At 51.7% G+C, this 15,967-nt stretch overlaps 5 protein-coding genes across 5 annotated transcripts; 3 read left to right on the top strand and 2 right to left on the bottom strand.

The window, feature by feature from the left end:
• Nucleotides 1–500: 500 nt before the first annotated feature.
• Nucleotides 501–6,390, top strand: P174DRAFT_376356 (putative Rho guanyl nucleotide exchange factor; the record flags this gene model as incomplete). The annotated part of the gene is made up of 2 exons (XM_024822682.1): nt 501–5,147; nt 5,209–6,390. The coding sequence occupies 2 exons, from the start codon at nt 501–503 to the stop codon at nt 6,388–6,390; spliced, it is 5,829 nt and encodes a 1,942-aa protein (XP_024679383.1).
• A 1,144-nt stretch (nt 6,391–7,534) lies between these two features.
• P174DRAFT_273178 (Ulp1 protease family protein) lies at nt 7,535–8,982 on the top strand. The gene is made up of 5 exons (XM_024821527.1): nt 7,535–7,589; nt 7,659–7,778; nt 7,830–7,849; nt 7,899–8,450; nt 8,517–8,982. The coding sequence occupies exons 2-5, from the start codon at nt 7,743–7,745 to the stop codon at nt 8,563–8,565; spliced, it is 657 nt and encodes a 218-aa protein (XP_024679382.1). The 5' UTR covers nt 7,535–7,589; nt 7,659–7,742; the 3' UTR covers nt 8,566–8,982.
• P174DRAFT_444531 (uncharacterized protein) lies at nt 8,942–10,851 on the top strand. Its single transcript, XM_024828110.1, has one exon. It carries the CDS (start codon nt 9,399–9,401, stop codon nt 10,596–10,598), a length of 1,200 nt encoding a protein of 399 aa, XP_024679381.1. The 5' UTR covers nt 8,942–9,398; the 3' UTR covers nt 10,599–10,851.
• An 861-nt stretch (nt 10,852–11,712) lies between these two features.
• Nucleotides 11,713–12,256, bottom strand: P174DRAFT_272911 (uncharacterized protein). Its single transcript, XM_024821526.1, has one exon. It carries the CDS (start codon nt 12,134–12,136, stop codon nt 11,858–11,860), a length of 279 nt encoding a protein of 92 aa, XP_024679380.1. The 5' UTR covers nt 12,137–12,256; the 3' UTR covers nt 11,713–11,857.
• A 629-nt stretch (nt 12,257–12,885) lies between these two features.
• P174DRAFT_272883 (putative cyclin-dependent protein kinase complex component) lies at nt 12,886–14,722 on the bottom strand. The gene is made up of 2 exons (XM_024821525.1): nt 13,483–14,722; nt 12,886–13,431 (listed from the first exon to the last, which is right to left on the bottom strand). Exons 1-2 carry the CDS (start codon nt 14,431–14,433, stop codon nt 13,072–13,074), a joined length of 1,311 nt encoding a protein of 436 aa, XP_024679379.1. The 5' UTR covers nt 14,434–14,722; the 3' UTR covers nt 12,886–13,071.
• Nucleotides 14,723–15,967: the final 1,245 nt, after the last annotated feature.

Below are 15,967 nucleotides of genomic sequence, written 5' to 3'. Positions count from 1 at the left end.
CGCAGCCTGGTCTTCCTTCGCTCATCCATCGACCCTGCAGCTCCCTCCGGCTGTCCTTCGCCTTCGTTAACCGTCATTCGTTTTCTGCTCTCTCCCCGACTCCTACCCATCGCTCCCATCTGAACAGTCATCCTCTTGTTTCTCGGGGTTGGATCTCAGTACCACCCCGTTGGCCTGGAATTTGCATCCTTCGTCTCAAATATGACGCTGAACTGGGGCGCCACCCGGGACGACTGCTCTGTAGCTCCAGCCGGTCAAGCTGCGATCTTGCCCGCAACCTACCAGCTTTGAACAACACATCGCAGTACTAATATCCTCGGACGGGAAGGATCATCGCCAATTGTCGACCGTTGGGCCAAAAAAAGGTAAGGATATCGACTGGAAAATTAGCTGCTTCCCTTCTTTGCCTTTTTTATTTTGGTTTTCCATTTGGGAAAAATAATTGCGGAATGCAAACGTCCGGATAACCGAACGCTGACCGTTGGTCGAAAGAATGCAAGATGTCCGGCAGCGATGTCGAACACGTTTCTTGCTTGCCTGACAGCAGACCGCATCTATTCCGCCGCCAATCCTCGTCAAGCTCGAACGGAGCATATTATGACTCCCCTCTTGAAAGGCCATTAGATACACCCCCAACCGTCGGAGCGTCTTCTTCTTTGACTCGCGAGCCTTTGGTCGATACTTATCCTACTCACTCGGCTGCGGTAGTCTCTCAAACAAGCTGTGTGCCCGCCTCCGTTTCCTCAAAGGTTCAATTAGAAAACCACAACCAGAAAGGTCGAGCATCGCCGGACGCAGACGAATTTTATCGCCCACACCCCTCCTCCGTCGTGGTTGAAGGAAGTGAAAGGGCATTGAATTCAAGTGATACCTCGATGGTTGGAGAGCTTGGTCCCGCCACTGAAAATCGATCTACTTACGCGCAGCGTGCACTTTCATTGACGGTGAAAACTGGGGAGCTACCGCGTGGAAGTATCGCGCAAAATCGTTCGGTGTCGGACTCATATTATAGGGCCCGTGGGTCAAATCACATCAAAGGAGCAGCAGCCCCAAACTTGACCGCGAGACCAAGACAGACATCGTTCAAAGATCTGGTGAATAAATTCAATCAGAACGTTGACCAAGTGCTCCCACTTCCAACGACATCAGCGTCTACCTCGAAGTCACCCTCAAGAGCTCCGAGCCCGGCCGGTCTCGTCGACAGCGTAGTGAGATCCAAGGCACCGTTCCAATTGCGAGAATTGAGTGACCTCCCAAAGGAAAGGAGAGAGCCGCCATCCCGGTGGAAGTCAATCGATCATTCCAAGGGAGATTTCTTGTCGAGATCTTTTCAGGCAGGCGTGGTCAACAACAGTGCCTTGGAAACTCTGGAGGCATCGCTACCTCGGCGGCCGTTCGGTGGATTGCTCACAGTTGATACAGGGGTCCCAAGATCAGGACTGGGAATTCCGGCACATTTGCGACGTCGAGGTTCTGAGGGAAGCATTCCTAGCCCGAATCCTGCACTCCTTGACAATCCGGACCGTTCAGCTGGGTTATCGCCTCTGACGCCGACCGCATGGTATCTGGGCCGCACGCCATTTCTTGAAGCTGTGAGCACTGGCGAGGGCAGCAGTAGTCATCGAAGAACCAGAAGTGACCTGTCTGGAGTTTTGCCTGTTGGTGTCGTGGCATACTCGCCTGAGTCCCACATGGCGGTGCTGAGCCCCTTGCATCCAGGGCTGGGAGGGTCTCTGGAGAGCTCACATTCCAAGTCCCGCATACCTATATCGTCCACTCGTCTCCATACTGCTTCCGTTGCGGAGGACTGTTCCCAACTGAAAATCGACCCACTTTCTAGCAATCGCTTCGACGTGCAAGTTCCGCTACCACCCAAAGGCATTAGCCGACTCCCCAAACCGTCCCCCAAATCCCCTCCTGCTGTCGCAGATGATGACCGTACACCCATCGGGATGACATCGCCTCGAAGGCGAGAAATGACTTATGGTCGAGGTTCTCGTCGAGGAACGGAGAGGAACACCCTCCTTGAAGCATACATAGCCTCTCCTCCTCCCAAGAAGTCACCTCCGCTGCGCAGTTCAAGACCTCGGCAGCCTGTTTCGCAAACAAATTCCACCACGCCGCGATCTCGAGTTGTGGAAACAGTGTCCACTTTTCAGAGACAGCTAAACCGCGATGGGGATTTGCGGACTTCGCGGACGCGCGGACGTCGACTTCCGGAGCTGGGCAATGTCGACTTCGCGACCCGACGCCAGAAAATCCAGCAGGCATTCAATCGCACAGTGCAAGAGAATGAAAGAAAAGAGGAAAAAGCAGCGCAGCTTCGACTTCGTGCTAAAGCCCAAGAGAGCCAGCGGGCTCATGATGAGCCGACTTGGTCAGAGCAGAACTCCCAAGGGGACACCGGAATCGACCGTTCCCTGCCATCCGAGCGTAACTCTGCCGTGAATGAGATCTCAACCGCGGCCGATCATGAAGTAGAACGTTTGACATCGGATGACGGGGATTCACGGCGACTACCCCAGCTGCAGATTGACACCAATGTCACTGTTCACGACACAGCAGCAAAAGACCCCAACGCCCATCCCATGACAATGGACTCCCCGACGTTGGGTCTTCCGGACATAAGTGCTGGAGAGCATGCGGTCCGCATCTTTTCCCCGGGAGCCGCCGACGACGACCAGTCTACTTGCGCCCGAACACCAGTGTCGGCCGAAACTAATATCACTGCCCTTGACCCCGAGCCCCAAGCTAGTTTAAGTCGACAGAGCCTCCATGCCTCTCACCGAACATTACTGAGTCAAATTATGCAGATCCGGGAATCGAGCCCTGACACATCGTCTTGTGATGAAGCGGATTACAGTTTTTCTGATACCGAGGATAGGGTATCAGTTCCAGTACTGCTGAGTGATGCCCCATGCTCTGAAGAATCGGTAGCCTCCAGCGATTGTCAAGTACACCCTGATGCTTTCGTGCATTCGGACCAAGTTGGTCATGCAATTTTGAACAGGTGGAGTATAGGTTCCTGGTCGTCTTCCCTTCATAACCAACAGTCCACGGACGACCATTGCGACGGCAGCGACGATGACCTCTCCCAGTTACAAGAAGTTGGACAGGACGGCGAGGTCGCTACCCAGTCCTGTTCCGCTTCGTCAAGTAATGCCCCCTCTGTCTCTGGTCATCAACCCACCGCATACGTCTCAGCCAATAGGGAACCTGTCACCGAACAAAAACCCGACCTCGTTTCTGAAAGAAGCGCTTATATGCATCCTAGCGCTCCCAACCTGGCGAGACTTGGTGGATGGGATTCGAAACGGGTATCTAGGCTATATATTGAGGAGCTGGCTCGTGGCAGAGGCCATAGTCTTCCGATGCCTGCAATCCGCGCGTCTCCTGAGGCTCGGCTTGAGAGGCGCACGGATGGAAGAACGGATAGCTTGACTGATGACCCGGTTGTGATATCCAAGGCCGATGGTTTCCCTCCTTCGGAACGAATTGGGCATACGGCAAGCCTGATATTTCGAGATGATTGGGAACATGCTTCTCCATCTATTGCAGACTGGATGCAAGCGGCCGTTACTGATGGAACGGGCCCCCAAGAGCAAGATAGCAATGGTATTTCTGCAGGAGATAATATATCAACTCCACGATTGGACACATCAGCTACAGATCGGAATGGGCACGAACAGGGCCGAGACACTTTGGGTCTCGCCATCAGAGTCCAACCTCCGCAAGAGCTCAAATCAGGCGAGATTCCAAAGACTGCGCTCCCCAGCTCTGATCCTGTCACCCAGTCGATCGCCAACGAGGCGATTAATCATTCGCAACAAAAGCCAGAGGCTGCACTGGGTATCCAGTCAACACAAACATCCTCTCGGTTCGTGCCGTCACTGACTTTCGCACCCTTGGGCCAAGTTGAAAGTGCTGGAAGCAGCGAAGACTCCTCTCTTCGGAGGCTTCAACCTACGCCCTCTTCCCACACCCTTGACTCATCAGCGACATCCCTGGTTCCTTCCACTACCGACCAGATCCGAGTCGATATTCGCAAATGCTCTCCATCCCCGGAGCAAAAACGCCTAAAGAAACGGAAGCATGTCATCAAAGAACTGGTTGATACTGAGTACAGTTTTGGAAGGGACATGAAGGTCGTTGACGATATCTACAAAGGGACTTCGAGTTCATGCTTGGATCTGTCACCCGAAGACGTCAAAATCCTATTCGGTAACTCAGATCAGATTGTGCAATTCTCAATGAGCTTCCAGGATGCACTTAAAGAGGCAGCAAGAAGTGTTTATGTTATGCCAAAATCTCAGCGATGGAGCAGTAAACGCAGCGCTCGCAACAATCATACCAATGCATCCAGGACAGACTCAGAGGCTGCGAGTGGCGCAGGTGAAGTCTCTGATACAGAAAAAGACAGATTAACCTTTATTGGCCAGGTTTTCCTGGCTCATATTGCTCCCATGGAGAAAGTGTACGCCGATTATCTGAAGAACCACGATGCCGCCAACAAGAAACTTCAAGTGCTGCAACGAAACCCGAAAGTAGCCATTTGGCTGAAAGAATGTCGGGAGTGGGCTTCAGATCTCACCACTGCTTGGGACCTAGACTCGCTACTTGTGAAGCCGGTGCAACGAATATTAAAGTACCCCTTACTCCTGAGCGAGATTCTAGATTCAACCCCCAGCGACCACCCGGACCGTCCATATCTGGTAAATGCTCTAGGAGAGGTCACTAACATCTCGGTCCGTATCAACGAAATGAAGAAACGAGCAGAGTTGGTCGGTCAGGTAGTTGGCCGCAAGAGGAAAGAATCAGATGTTAGAACCGGGCTGTCAAAGGCGTTTGGTCGTCGCACTGAGAAATTGAGACAACAAGTTGGCCTTTCCGATATGTTCGAAGACAAGCAGTACGACGCCCTATCGCAACGATTTGGGGATAGCTTCTTCCAGCTACAAGTTGTGATGCGTGATGTAGAGATGTACACACGGGAGGTCCAGAGCTCCTTAGATCGATTTAGCGAGTTTGTCGCTGCGATTGAAGGATTCGTCGATGTGGCCCAGTCGGGCTACTTGGACGTGGAGAGCAGGTGGCGTGACCTGAAGATGGCAGTACGTGAAATAATGGCCACAGCTCTGCCTGAACATGTAAGTGGAGCAGACTCTTGACGTGTGGAAATGAGATTTCAGGCTAATGCAAGATGCTCAGCTCGCCGTTGTCCGGAAAAGCGTGATTGACCCGATGGTTACGCTGCTCAAACTTTACGACGGGCCCCAGAGAGTGATGAAGAAACGGGACAAGCGTCTCATGGACCATGCCCGATTCAAATCCATCAAGGACCGTGGTGACAAGCCCGACAAGAAAACGACAGAGCAAAGCGAACAATTCGTAGCTCTCAATGAGACCCTCAAGGACGAATTGCCCAAGCTCTACTCTCTGACTGCTAGGATGATGGAGGCATGCCTGAAAAACTTTGTGCACATACAAACTACGTGGTTCAACATCCTCCAAAAAAGATTTGCGGATCTCATCGACCCCTTTCCCGACGATATCCAGCAGATCATCGGTGACTGGTCTGCAAACTTCACTTTGGCGGAGGCGCAGGTTTTGTCGCTTGGCATGTGCAACGGATCGCTGCTGGCTGATACTATCAATCTTGTCAATTTCAACACGCCTTCGACTGCACCTACCATTAGTTCGCCTCGGCGGCCGTCAACTGTGAACAGCACTAGCACTCGCATAGGGTCTACCATGGGTGAATCACCTAAAGTCTCCCACGACTTCGGTAACGGCAGCAACATCTTCCAGTCTCCAAGCCTCGACGCTCAATCCCTGGGATCGTACGGCCGCCATCGAGCCGATTCAGCTATCTCAGGTCGTGCTGCGACAGAAAGCTCTGAATTCCCACGGAGTCAGATTCTGCAGCAGATCACGAACTCCTCCTCTGCGTCCATGGCCCAACAGCCCAAGCCAGAGTCCTTTCCCAGCCTGCCGAGGTTAAGTCTTGACTCGCCATTCCTCGTCGACATTATGGCCACTTCATCAAACAACGACCGAATCTCTGAGAATCCACCAACCTCTCCTGGAGGTCGTTATTCGGGCTTTTTCTCGTCCGCTATGCCCATGTCGGACAATCCGCAGGACGACGCACCTGTGGAGGACACCGCGCCCAAGAAGCCGACGGTACTCTTCCTCGCTGCAAGCATCTATGAGTTTAATATCGATCGGGCGCGGCGTGAAGCCGGTTATCCTTATCTCACTTATGTCGCCGGAGAGATTTTTGATGTCATCGCTGAAAAGGGTGAGCTCTGGCTTGCCATAAACCAGGACGATCCAACCCACCAGGTGGGGTGGATCTGGAACAAACACTTTGCGAAGCTCTCGAGTTAGAAGTCGACTACGCGGGTAAAATTATGCGTGTTATGATGTTATATGTTTGCATGACGATTCCCAGCGGAATACTTGAATTGTTTTTTCTGTCAGAGTACCATGGCCTTGGATGACCTTTCATCTACGCTTTATATTCATATCACACTCAACTGCAACGGTGGATGAATCTGATGCATGGGCCGATGTTGGACTTATCCTTCATATTTGCTTTTTATTGTCTGTTTATGGCGTGCATTTTCTGATATGACGGACAAGGAAGATCTTTGGTTGCAATTACGCGGGTGGAAAAGGAAGCGACTGATTGACCCACTGCCACTGCTCTTACCATTCAGAAGGCAATATTCGAATGTACATTTAGATACCCCTGATTGAGCGACGAATGCATTAAATTCGAACGTCTATACCGTTTTACACCGTAGTCTAACGTAGATGCCTCCAAAACTCGCCCACACATAGAGCAAGCCGCGGTAGGATCACGTGCAACACCAGCCACGCGCAGCACCAGCCACGCGCAGCACCAGCCCCAAGTGACGTCTTGCACCGCGGCACCTTGAAGTGGCTCATGGATCGCCGCAGGGAGCAAGCTGGAATCTTCCTGTCGACGACGAGGAGCTCGGGGGCGAAGGGGCTCCGTCAGTGATATCAATCAAGCCTTACTTCCAGGTTCAAACAATTGTGAACACGACTATAACCGAAGCCTTTTCGTCAACGATTCCCCTGCGCCGATCCCGTTATCCATCTTCCCCACCCCCGCAAGGTCGTACGAGCCCATTCTTGAAAGGAATCTCCGATTCCGCTGCGTGCTCGTTCAGTTGATGCTTGTCTTGCAAAGTAGCGGGCTGAACGAGAAGCTATATTTATCTTTGGATTTGTATATTCCTCATTTTATAGGTGCCTTTAAATCGGTACGAGCGCTGTGTTTGATCGGTTCACACGAAATTCATCCCGTTCCGTATCGCCGAAGTTGGATTCTATTCGCACAGTCACGGATTGGTATATACTGAGCTCGGAGGATTGAGTGCAGGAGCCGGACACAATGCGGGACGGGGCTTAGGAAAGCTGCACAAAAAGATGAGGCGGTTTGGTGATACTGTAAGTCGGGCAACCTACCGCGTGAGGCAGTCGGCGGGACTGCGGAGATTTGATCTGGGGATGTGCTGAGCTTTGACAGTTGAACCCGGAGGATGCGTATCTTAGTTGTGAGTGGTGTTCCTCTTCGATATTGTTTCTTAGAACAAAGTGGATTTGACTAGGGCTGGTGTTGATAGACTATGATATACGGTGTACGGTATCCCCCAGGTTTATATCAGCGTGACTGGATGGCCTGACAAATTGCAGTGACGAGGGAGGACATGCAGACTCTCAAGAATGACTGGCTTACGGATAATGTGGGTTGCATAGTGGCCGTAGAATGCATGCGGTAACTAACTTGCTCGCAGATTATTTCCTTCTGGGAGGAGTAAGTCAGGCGAGTGTTGTGATGGCTGTCGGAGAACTGACGAATCCAGATATCTGGAGAGGGAGTTCCTCGTTCAGTATAAGACGTCCAATATTGTGCTTCTTCGTCCCAGCATGTCTTTCATGCTATTACAGACGCCGAATCCTCTCTCATTGCGTGAGGCCTTACCCGACTTCTCTCGTACAACGCATGTCTTTCTTCCCATCAACGATTGCCGGAACGTGACTGAAGCAGAGGGTGGCTCGCACTGGTCGCTTCTACTGATATCCATTGTTGACGGCGTGGCATTTCACTATGATTCGCTGCCTCCGGGGAACTACTGGGAGGCAAGAGCCGTGACGCAGAAATTTGGCACGCTTCTCAACCGGCCAATACGGTTTATTCATCTGGAAGATTCCCCCGTACAGGAAAATGGCAGCGATTGCGGCGTCTTTGTATGCCTGAGTATGCGGCACCTTCTTCTGAAACGACTGTTAACCGCCAATGCAAATGAGAAAGTCAGCATGAGCTTGGGTGGGAGGAAGGTTGATGCTCGTGCTGGTAGGAAAGAGATCGCCAAGATTATCGAAGGTTTTCGAAAAGAAGGCGAGAGGCGTCGGTCGTAAGTAAACTCTCCTCATTCGTCTTCCTGAAGATGCCGGCCCGTACTGATGGAGAAAAGTTCAAGTCTGAGTCCTATGGGGAAGAAGTCGTCGAGTCCTCCTCGGATCGAATGACGCTAGAGTCAGCAGTAACGCGGGCATGCTACCCAAATATTTGAATAACGAGGGCGCACCGGAGAACAGGCGCAGGTATAGGTCAACACAAGGGGGCTGAGAATTGTTGTTTATGATTCTACATGCATACGATGATATGAATTTACCAGTCGTAACAGTGCTTTGAATGGATGATACCTTTTTGTTCTCTCAAGGAGTCTTGAATTGGGACAACATTTTTCCTGCTCCTGCCTGCTTCTAACGTCTCACACTTTCCTAGGTATCAGCGGACTAATGAGCAGGATATGCCTGGCTACGACACGCAAATGACCGTTAGCTACGTCGACATCTTTGCAGGTTTACAAGCTTCTGTCGGTTGGATATATGATGCTGGGCTCCTTGATTATCTATGTTCTCCCATGCCATCCCATGTCAATCGATCTAATGTGCAACTGAATGTCGTTCCTCCATTGCCATGGCTGCCGGTATGCGCCTCCCTTCTGCCGTCATTGCCTTCGTTGCTTCCTCACGCCCCTCTGTCGGTGCTGCTCTTCCCTGCTCGACTTCCTCTTGAGCTCCTTCCTCTACTTCTCTCTGGAACTCAAAACAGATCCTATAAAATCCCTCTTCTCTCCTCCATCCTCTTTTCCCGCTTTCTTCTTCTTTCTCTCCTCAACACCATATGGTCGTCTGATGCTAGTATCGTGATTTCACGCTCTGCGTTCGTCTCAACTTCATATCGTGTTTCTGCGCTTACTGCTCCTGCTACTGCTACCACCTTTTTCTTGCTCCCGTTTTCCCCTTTCCCTCTTTTTCCGTTCTTGACCAAATTGTTTTGACGGTCGTTGTTCGCAATGTCTCGTCTCAGCAAGCTTGGGTACAACCTCTCCTCCCTCTCCCCTTCCTCCCTCGCCTCTTCCTCCTTCTCCTCTTCCTTCTCCCGCTTCAAGAATCGCCGGACTCCGGCGGTTCCTTGCAAGTCTTTCGTGTCAGACTGTTCGTCCATCCGTTCAGCTGGCGTCTCTTCTTTCACCGAGGTACGTAGACGTTCATATCTTTCCACTCGGTCTTCCTGTGCAACTGCCCCTGCCCCTGCCCCTGCACGTTCCGCCCCTTCCCTTTCGGCTCCTTCTACTCGCTTCGTTCGTGCACCTGTTCCAGCTCGCACTGGGACAGGTGACACTCTCACCCGCAGCCTTCCCTCGCAGAGTCGAGGAGCTGCTCAACGGGACGGAACCCTTGACGTCGTCCATTCCATTATGGAGAGAGCTCGACTCCGCTCTCAAGCGCTTCGTTCCCGCTATGGTCACCCAGAGAGACGACGAGTCGACCCTAGAACCCAACCTCGAGTCGAACCCTCTTCCACTTCTTCTGTTCCGACCACCCGTCCCACCCGTTTCACCGAGCGCATCCGCATTCTCGCCGAAGAAGCAGCCGCTAGTTCTGCCAAACGCCGCGCCACTCTTTCGAAACTCGCTGCCTTCGACGAAGTTGTCGCCCGTGTCAGAGCACGAAAACAGTCGACGCCTTCCGCTTCTCCCATTGACGCCACCCGTCCTGTCACTCGCGCGGAACGAGTCCGTCCCTCCGTTCCTCCTGTCAACGTAGCTCGTCCTGTCACTCGTCCTGTCACTAGCTCAGAACGAGTCCGTCCCTCCGCTTCTTCGGTCTTCGACCGCATCTCCAACCTTCGTGCCGCCCAGGCCGAGCGACGCCGTTGGATCGACGAGATGATCACTCAGCAAAAAGAACGTGCTTTGACTCGGGCCACTACTTCCGCCGCCATCGAGCAATTCCGAGCCAAGCATCAGGCACGACTCGCCAACCGATCCCGCGAGGGACACCTGACGTCACCTCACCCGGCCCCGATTAACAGCACCCGAAACACGGCGATTCCAGCAGCAGACCCTGTACGCACTCGACGCTCGACTCCGTCCGCCGACCGACTCCGCAAGGATAAACCAGCGAAGCGCGTTCGTTTCGGAGATGTTACGGTACAGCCTGTGTCTCGCTGGATCGTCAAGTCGAAGCACGTGCACAAACGTAGTTACTAGCGGCGACCGGGCCACTTCCACTACTCTTGCTCAACCCGTGGGGGTCTGATGAGGATGGCTGGTTTCTCGAGATAATACTCGTTTCCACTGTGACACCGTATTGTCTATTCGTTCAGCTCCGTCCCTTCACAGTTGTCTGCTGGCTCTGGTCTTCGATGGGGAAGACCAACCAGGTACTGCTGATGAGTTTATAGATCACTGGCGTACTCTGTCCTGTTGAGGTATTGATGGCGCTACTGCTCTGACCTTAAGGTGAGTCGACCGTCTCCTGACATCATCGAAGCTGGATTGACTGGAATTGTAGGACATTCCGTGTGGTAATGACGCACCCCGCCAGAAGCGCCAAGGGCGGCGCTCCGCCCCGCCGAGCCGATGCCGAGAGCGACACCGAAGACTGTATACGCCTCTGGAGGCTTGTGGTGGCGCAAAAGTGTAGAGTTGGTGGTGAGTTGCTCTCCTTTTGTTTCTGCTACTGACACTGATACGATCTAGTGATTGGTGGCCACTCTTGAAAGACTGTATTGCAGCCGAACTTCGATTTGACTTCAGGTGAGTGCTCTTCTATTGACAGAAGCCGCGTTTCTTGAGTTGGCTGACTTGGATTGAAGCGCCAGAGGCCCGCGGCCAATCGAGGGAGTCTCCAGGATGGTGGGGGAGGATGGTGGCTTGTGTTGTTGGAACGCATGGTAAGCTCCGATTTTGGTGGCGGCTTCATTGGCAACTGCTGAGATCTCCTAGCGTGTTAACGGTCCTGTGGTTCGCCGAAAATTGGAGGTAGGAGGGATTCCGACAGATACTGGGTAAGCTTGGTGTCCTCTGTTGTTTTGTTATTCGCACTGACTGAGATGATCTAGGGTGGGCGGATTGGAGGTGTGCGCTGGCTGAGGTTGTTGGGAAGCATCCGAAGCAAGATTCGTGAGTCAAGCTTTCGCTTGGTTGTTTCTCAAAGCCGCTGCTAACGTACCACATCAAGTACTATGATCATCGGTTGCCAGGTGTTTGGACGATGCGGGTTCGGTGCGTCGAGGTGGATGGATTCTGTGTTCGGGTTGTTCGTCTTGTTGTCTTTCTGTTTGTTGATTTGCGCTTTGCACGTACGGACTGATGGTTTCCATACTTATCTCTTATTCCAGTCCGCTTTGATTTTGGGCTTTGACAATGCCATTTTTCAGTTTTTCACTCCACATACTCATTTATGCCTATCAGACGAGGTTCGGCGCTTGCCTTTCATTAGATTCGGGCCTCAGACTCTGCAACATTCAGTATCGTTGCCTCGATCTTAAAAAGGCACATGCATGCAGGTCTGGTGGGGCATATCCAAGCACAAGTTGCGGTAGATGAAGACTGCAGGGGCTTGACGGTAGTTGCTGGACGATAGCTGTGGCAGTCTCTCCACACTGCTGGGCGAACAGCTTTGAGTTATATGCCTCCCTATATTGTTCGTCTACGTATCCGAGGCAGAACAATGATTGGGGTGTCTTCATGCAACCTAGACTGGTGTAAGGGGTACATAGCTGCATACGCTGCATGCACGGCATGCATCCGCATCTGCATATCCCTACATATCAGATGCAGGAGGTCAGGGCCTACTCTCGATAATCAGGTAATTAGAGCTTTATATCTACTGGTGACATAGGTGCAGGTCAAAAGAAGCAAACAACTCTGGTTTTTCTTTCGCTATGACCATTGTCTGCTTACTTTGCTCCAGATCAGAAGGAATGGATCTATCCATTGTGGCCATCAACTATGTGAACTAAATGCAATGTGACTCATCTGTCTCACCCTGCTGATGCAAGCGTCCAATATATCCACAAAAGCCCTGTGTGAGAGTCCTTGAGTTCGATGCGATCTGATACTTGGTTCTTATAGGCAAATATGGATGAGAGGCGTGCAGCCCCAGTCGCAGTGGCTCTTCCACTGCCATTTCCGAGTCTGCTTTCATGGTCGTTGGCAGACAGAACAGTGGATAGCTGAGTAAAGATGCGCATGTCGCATGCGGATTTTCTAGAATGGAGCTTGAGCTGATCGCGACTTATGAGACGACTGCGATTTACCAATCTCAATTGGAGATTAGAAAGAGAATATAATGTTATGATTCGCATGGCCAGACTGCCTGAATGGAAGAGAAAAGAGACAGCGGAGAGAACAACGCCGGGAACGCCAGCTCATAAATGCAGCGACAGCAGGCGGGACAAGGTGATTCAAGACTGCAGGATATCGAAGACGAATGAAGACCAGTAGAAAGATATAGAAACGTCGCCAGAATCAATGAGAGAAAACCGACGTGCTGACAGCCCAAAGTCTATACGAAAAAAAAGGTCAAGTGACGAAGCGATGCCTTAAGAGACGTGCGAAGAAGAACCGGAACCAGCACAAGCACAAGGCTAAAATGGGTATGAGACGCCAATCATCAAATCGGAGCAGGCCGGTCATTGATACATATCCGCGCGCAATAGACCAGTAAACCTTATAACTATAGCATTGCAAGGTCAAAGGTAACCAGCTGGCAGGCCAGATTTAAGTTATGGCTGTTATGGGGCGTAGGTGTCTGGCGGACCTCTGGCTGGTCGGCTCGGCGCTTCTCGCGGGATCGCATATACATGCCGTCCGATTGGGAATCGGTGGCCGTGGGTGGTGGATCCATCGGACGAGGCACTGCTGGATTCTGTGCCTGCTGTTGCTGCTGCTGGGCTATAATCTCTCGAGCGTAGAATTCCACCAGCATCGTACCGTACGCTTCGAGTTCTTCAACAGAGATTGAGAGGCGGAAATCGTTCAGGAGGAGGAATTGAAGTTCGAGATGGTTCAATTCGACTAGGGGGAGGCCTCCGACCTAAATGAAGTTCAGCGAATTTGTTCTTACCTCGGTTCAAGGGTTACGAACCTTTGCGTATCGAGAATTAGTATAAAAAACATCAGAGAAGAATTTACTGGCACAAGTCACGCCCGCGATGACCAGCCGATGAATGTTAAAACTATCGACGACGAAAAAATGCGAGAGGCTCTCGTTCTCGTCTTGAGGGTAAAGAGAAGGTGAAATGGAGGACGGACTCTTTGGATCCTGCGCTCGCATCCCGGTCGATGATGGCGGAGTGACCATCGGGGACGCTTGGGTATGAGGACCGGTCGACGAATCAGAAAACCTCGACCTGGATGGGTCAGTGTGCAGGGTTGCTCCACGGTCCCAGCGGCGCTGCAGGCGCTCGAGTTGGCCCTTATTCACCAACTCCGTCATGCGATCGAAATATACCAACAGGCTGAGAAACACTTCGTAGGTGGTGGGACAATATTTGTGGATACGCGTTAGGTAGCTGAGAATAGTGATACTCGGTACGTTCTTGCCATGAAAAGCGAGTACGCTTGTAGCTTGTGGGCTGAGGTTGGCCGTGCTATCAGGTGGCGGAATATGTCGATGGACATGCTCGTGGTGCAGGTCGTTGGTGGTGGTAATTTTCGTCAGGAGCCCCGCTACCATCTCGATGATATCCGTGACCGGCATGGAACTGATTTCATACTGACGCTCTTGGTACCATGACCCGGGCGCCTGGCTCCTCTGCGACTGCGCCAAAAACTCTTCGCTAGCGAAGCTCTGGATATGAGACAAGTCACGAACTTTGATGCGACTCGGTGAACTGGCCTCGGAGCCTCCAAGAGAGCGCAGCGACTGGTATGTCGGCCTCAACCGCGGCGACGCGGGTGATGAGTGGCTATACGAAGCGACCAGTGTCGGCTCCGTGGCCGTCTGGCTGACATTTCCGAATCGGTTGGAGGTGTATGGAGTCGACTGGAAGGAAGCTTCAGGATGGTGTGCGTGGTTGGAGGTGGTCGAGCTCATTGAGACCGAATGGGGAGGAGTGTGGGTTGGCCCTGGGGTAGTTGAAGACGCCCGGGTGGAAGGAAGGGAGTTGATGTGAGATTGACGGGAGATGTAGGCCGGTACATCATATGGTGGTGGGTGGGAGTGCAGGCGAGCAGAGCCAGCGGCAGACGTTGATGGCGGGGCCGTGGACGAGGTGGGGTAGTGGTCGCGGACGTAGACCTGGAGCTTCCGGTCTCCAGCTGTGACGACGGATGGTGAGATGAGGTCCGATAAACAGATTCCGATGGATTTATGGAGCCGCCCAGCATCGTGTAGGAGCTATCAATTCGATCCGACCGTGGTTGATTCAGAACGACCGATCCCATGTCAAGCCGAGGAGAAAATAGATAGAGGGCGAGTGTGAGGAATCGCGCGCGTAACGGCGAATCCTAGAGCAACAGTGGCGGAACGACAATCAGCCTCAAGAAAGCATTGAGGACAAGCGAAGTGGGGAACATAAGGGAGTCGAGTCTCGATCGCAAGACTCGGAGACAGAGTGCGTGATGGGCTAAGGAGAAGGAGGGGTTGATTACTATTCTATTATAAACAAGAAATTCAAGAGACGTTAGAAGAGCCTGGACCTGGAGACCGCAGCTTTACCCGCGATTATTACTGAAAAGGTCACAGTGCACGGGAGGCAATGGACCCGACCCAGGCTGGAAAAGGGTTCACAGAGGATGAAAGGGAGTTCGATGATCCATGGCGAAGATGAGGTTCCAAGGAAAAAGCAAAGATAGGACGGAAAACAAACTGAAGAAAAAGAGAGAGACCAGAGAAGGATGGAATGAAGGATGGGAGAGTAAAGGAATGGGGCGGAGGATGAAATCAGGACAGATTCAGTTCAAGTCAGTCAGTAGTGGCGAAGGCCATAGACTACTACAGGATGATGATGAAGACGTCTTGACAACAACAAGGAAATCTGAAGGATGGGGGTTCCACAATCACCAAGTGATGATGTTGACTATGATGAATACTACTATCTATCTATGCTGACGATCAACCAGAAAAATAAAATAATACTGATTGTGATGTATGGAATTCAGTCGGTCAACTCCATCAACATGAATCTGATATCTAGCCACGGAATCCTTCTACCTCTCTACATACTACTATCTTAAAGCTTCAATACTAATCATATACATCCTTGTTAAGGAGTTAAGCCACAATTACTTCTACCTTAAGTTGTCTTACCAGAGAACTCCGTACCCCAGGTAGCAATAGTACCACGACTATCATGATGATCCTTATTGGATATTGCTGACTATTTCCTCGTTCTCTGGCGATAAGACGATGTTCTCCGCACTACTAGCGACAACTCTTTATCCCTCAAGAGAATATACATTTCAACAGAGTGTCCGGACGATATACTTTATGTCCATGGCCAGAAAGAGACACATACTCGGATACTCCAAGCATCCGGACCGGAATTCAAAGCGACTCAGTACTACGGGATAGTTACTACCTAGACAGCACTAGCTATGATACCTTAAGGTCAAGCTTGTCGCCCAAT

The sequence above is a fragment of the Aspergillus novofumigatus genome, assembly GCF_002847465.1.
Source record: "Aspergillus novofumigatus IBT 16806 chromosome Unknown P174scaffold_7, whole genome shotgun sequence".
In the NCBI taxonomy this organism is placed as follows: domain Eukaryota; kingdom Fungi; phylum Ascomycota; class Eurotiomycetes; order Eurotiales; family Aspergillaceae; genus Aspergillus; species Aspergillus novofumigatus.
The sequence above is the reverse complement of the archived record's forward strand: the minus strand, read 5'-3'. Positions and strand labels throughout refer to the sequence as shown.

What these genes read in the sequence shown, in the direction of transcription:
- P174DRAFT_273178 (XM_024821527.1), top strand. Translation starts at nt 7,743, where the DNA reads ATGCAGACTCTCAAGAATGACTGGCTTACGGATAAT. An exon ending in ATTATTTCCTTCTGGGAGGA is followed by an intron (nt 7,850 to 7,898) that starts GTAAGTCAGGCG and finishes TGACGAATCCAG; the next exon opens with ATATCTGGAGAGGGAGTTCC. An exon ending in GAAGGCGAGAGGCGTCGGTC is followed by an intron (nt 8,451 to 8,516) that starts GTAAGTAAACTC and finishes GAAAAGTTCAAG; the next exon opens with TCTGAGTCCTATGGGGAAGA.
- P174DRAFT_444531 (XM_024828110.1), top strand. Translation starts at nt 9,399, where the DNA reads ATGTCTCGTCTCAGCAAGCTTGGGTACAACCTCTCCTCCCTCTCCCCT.
- P174DRAFT_272911 (XM_024821526.1), bottom strand. Translation starts at nt 12,136, where the DNA reads ATGCCGTGCATGCAGCGTATGCAGCTATGTACCCCTTACACCAGTCTA.
- P174DRAFT_272883 (XM_024821525.1), bottom strand. Translation starts at nt 14,433, where the DNA reads ATGAGCTCGACCACCTCCAACCACGCACACCATCCTGAAGCTTCCTTC. An exon ending in CTAATTCTCGATACGCAAAG is followed by an intron (nt 13,432 to 13,482) that starts GTTCGTAACCCT and finishes AACTTCATTTAG; the next exon opens with GTCGGAGGCCTCCCCCTAGT.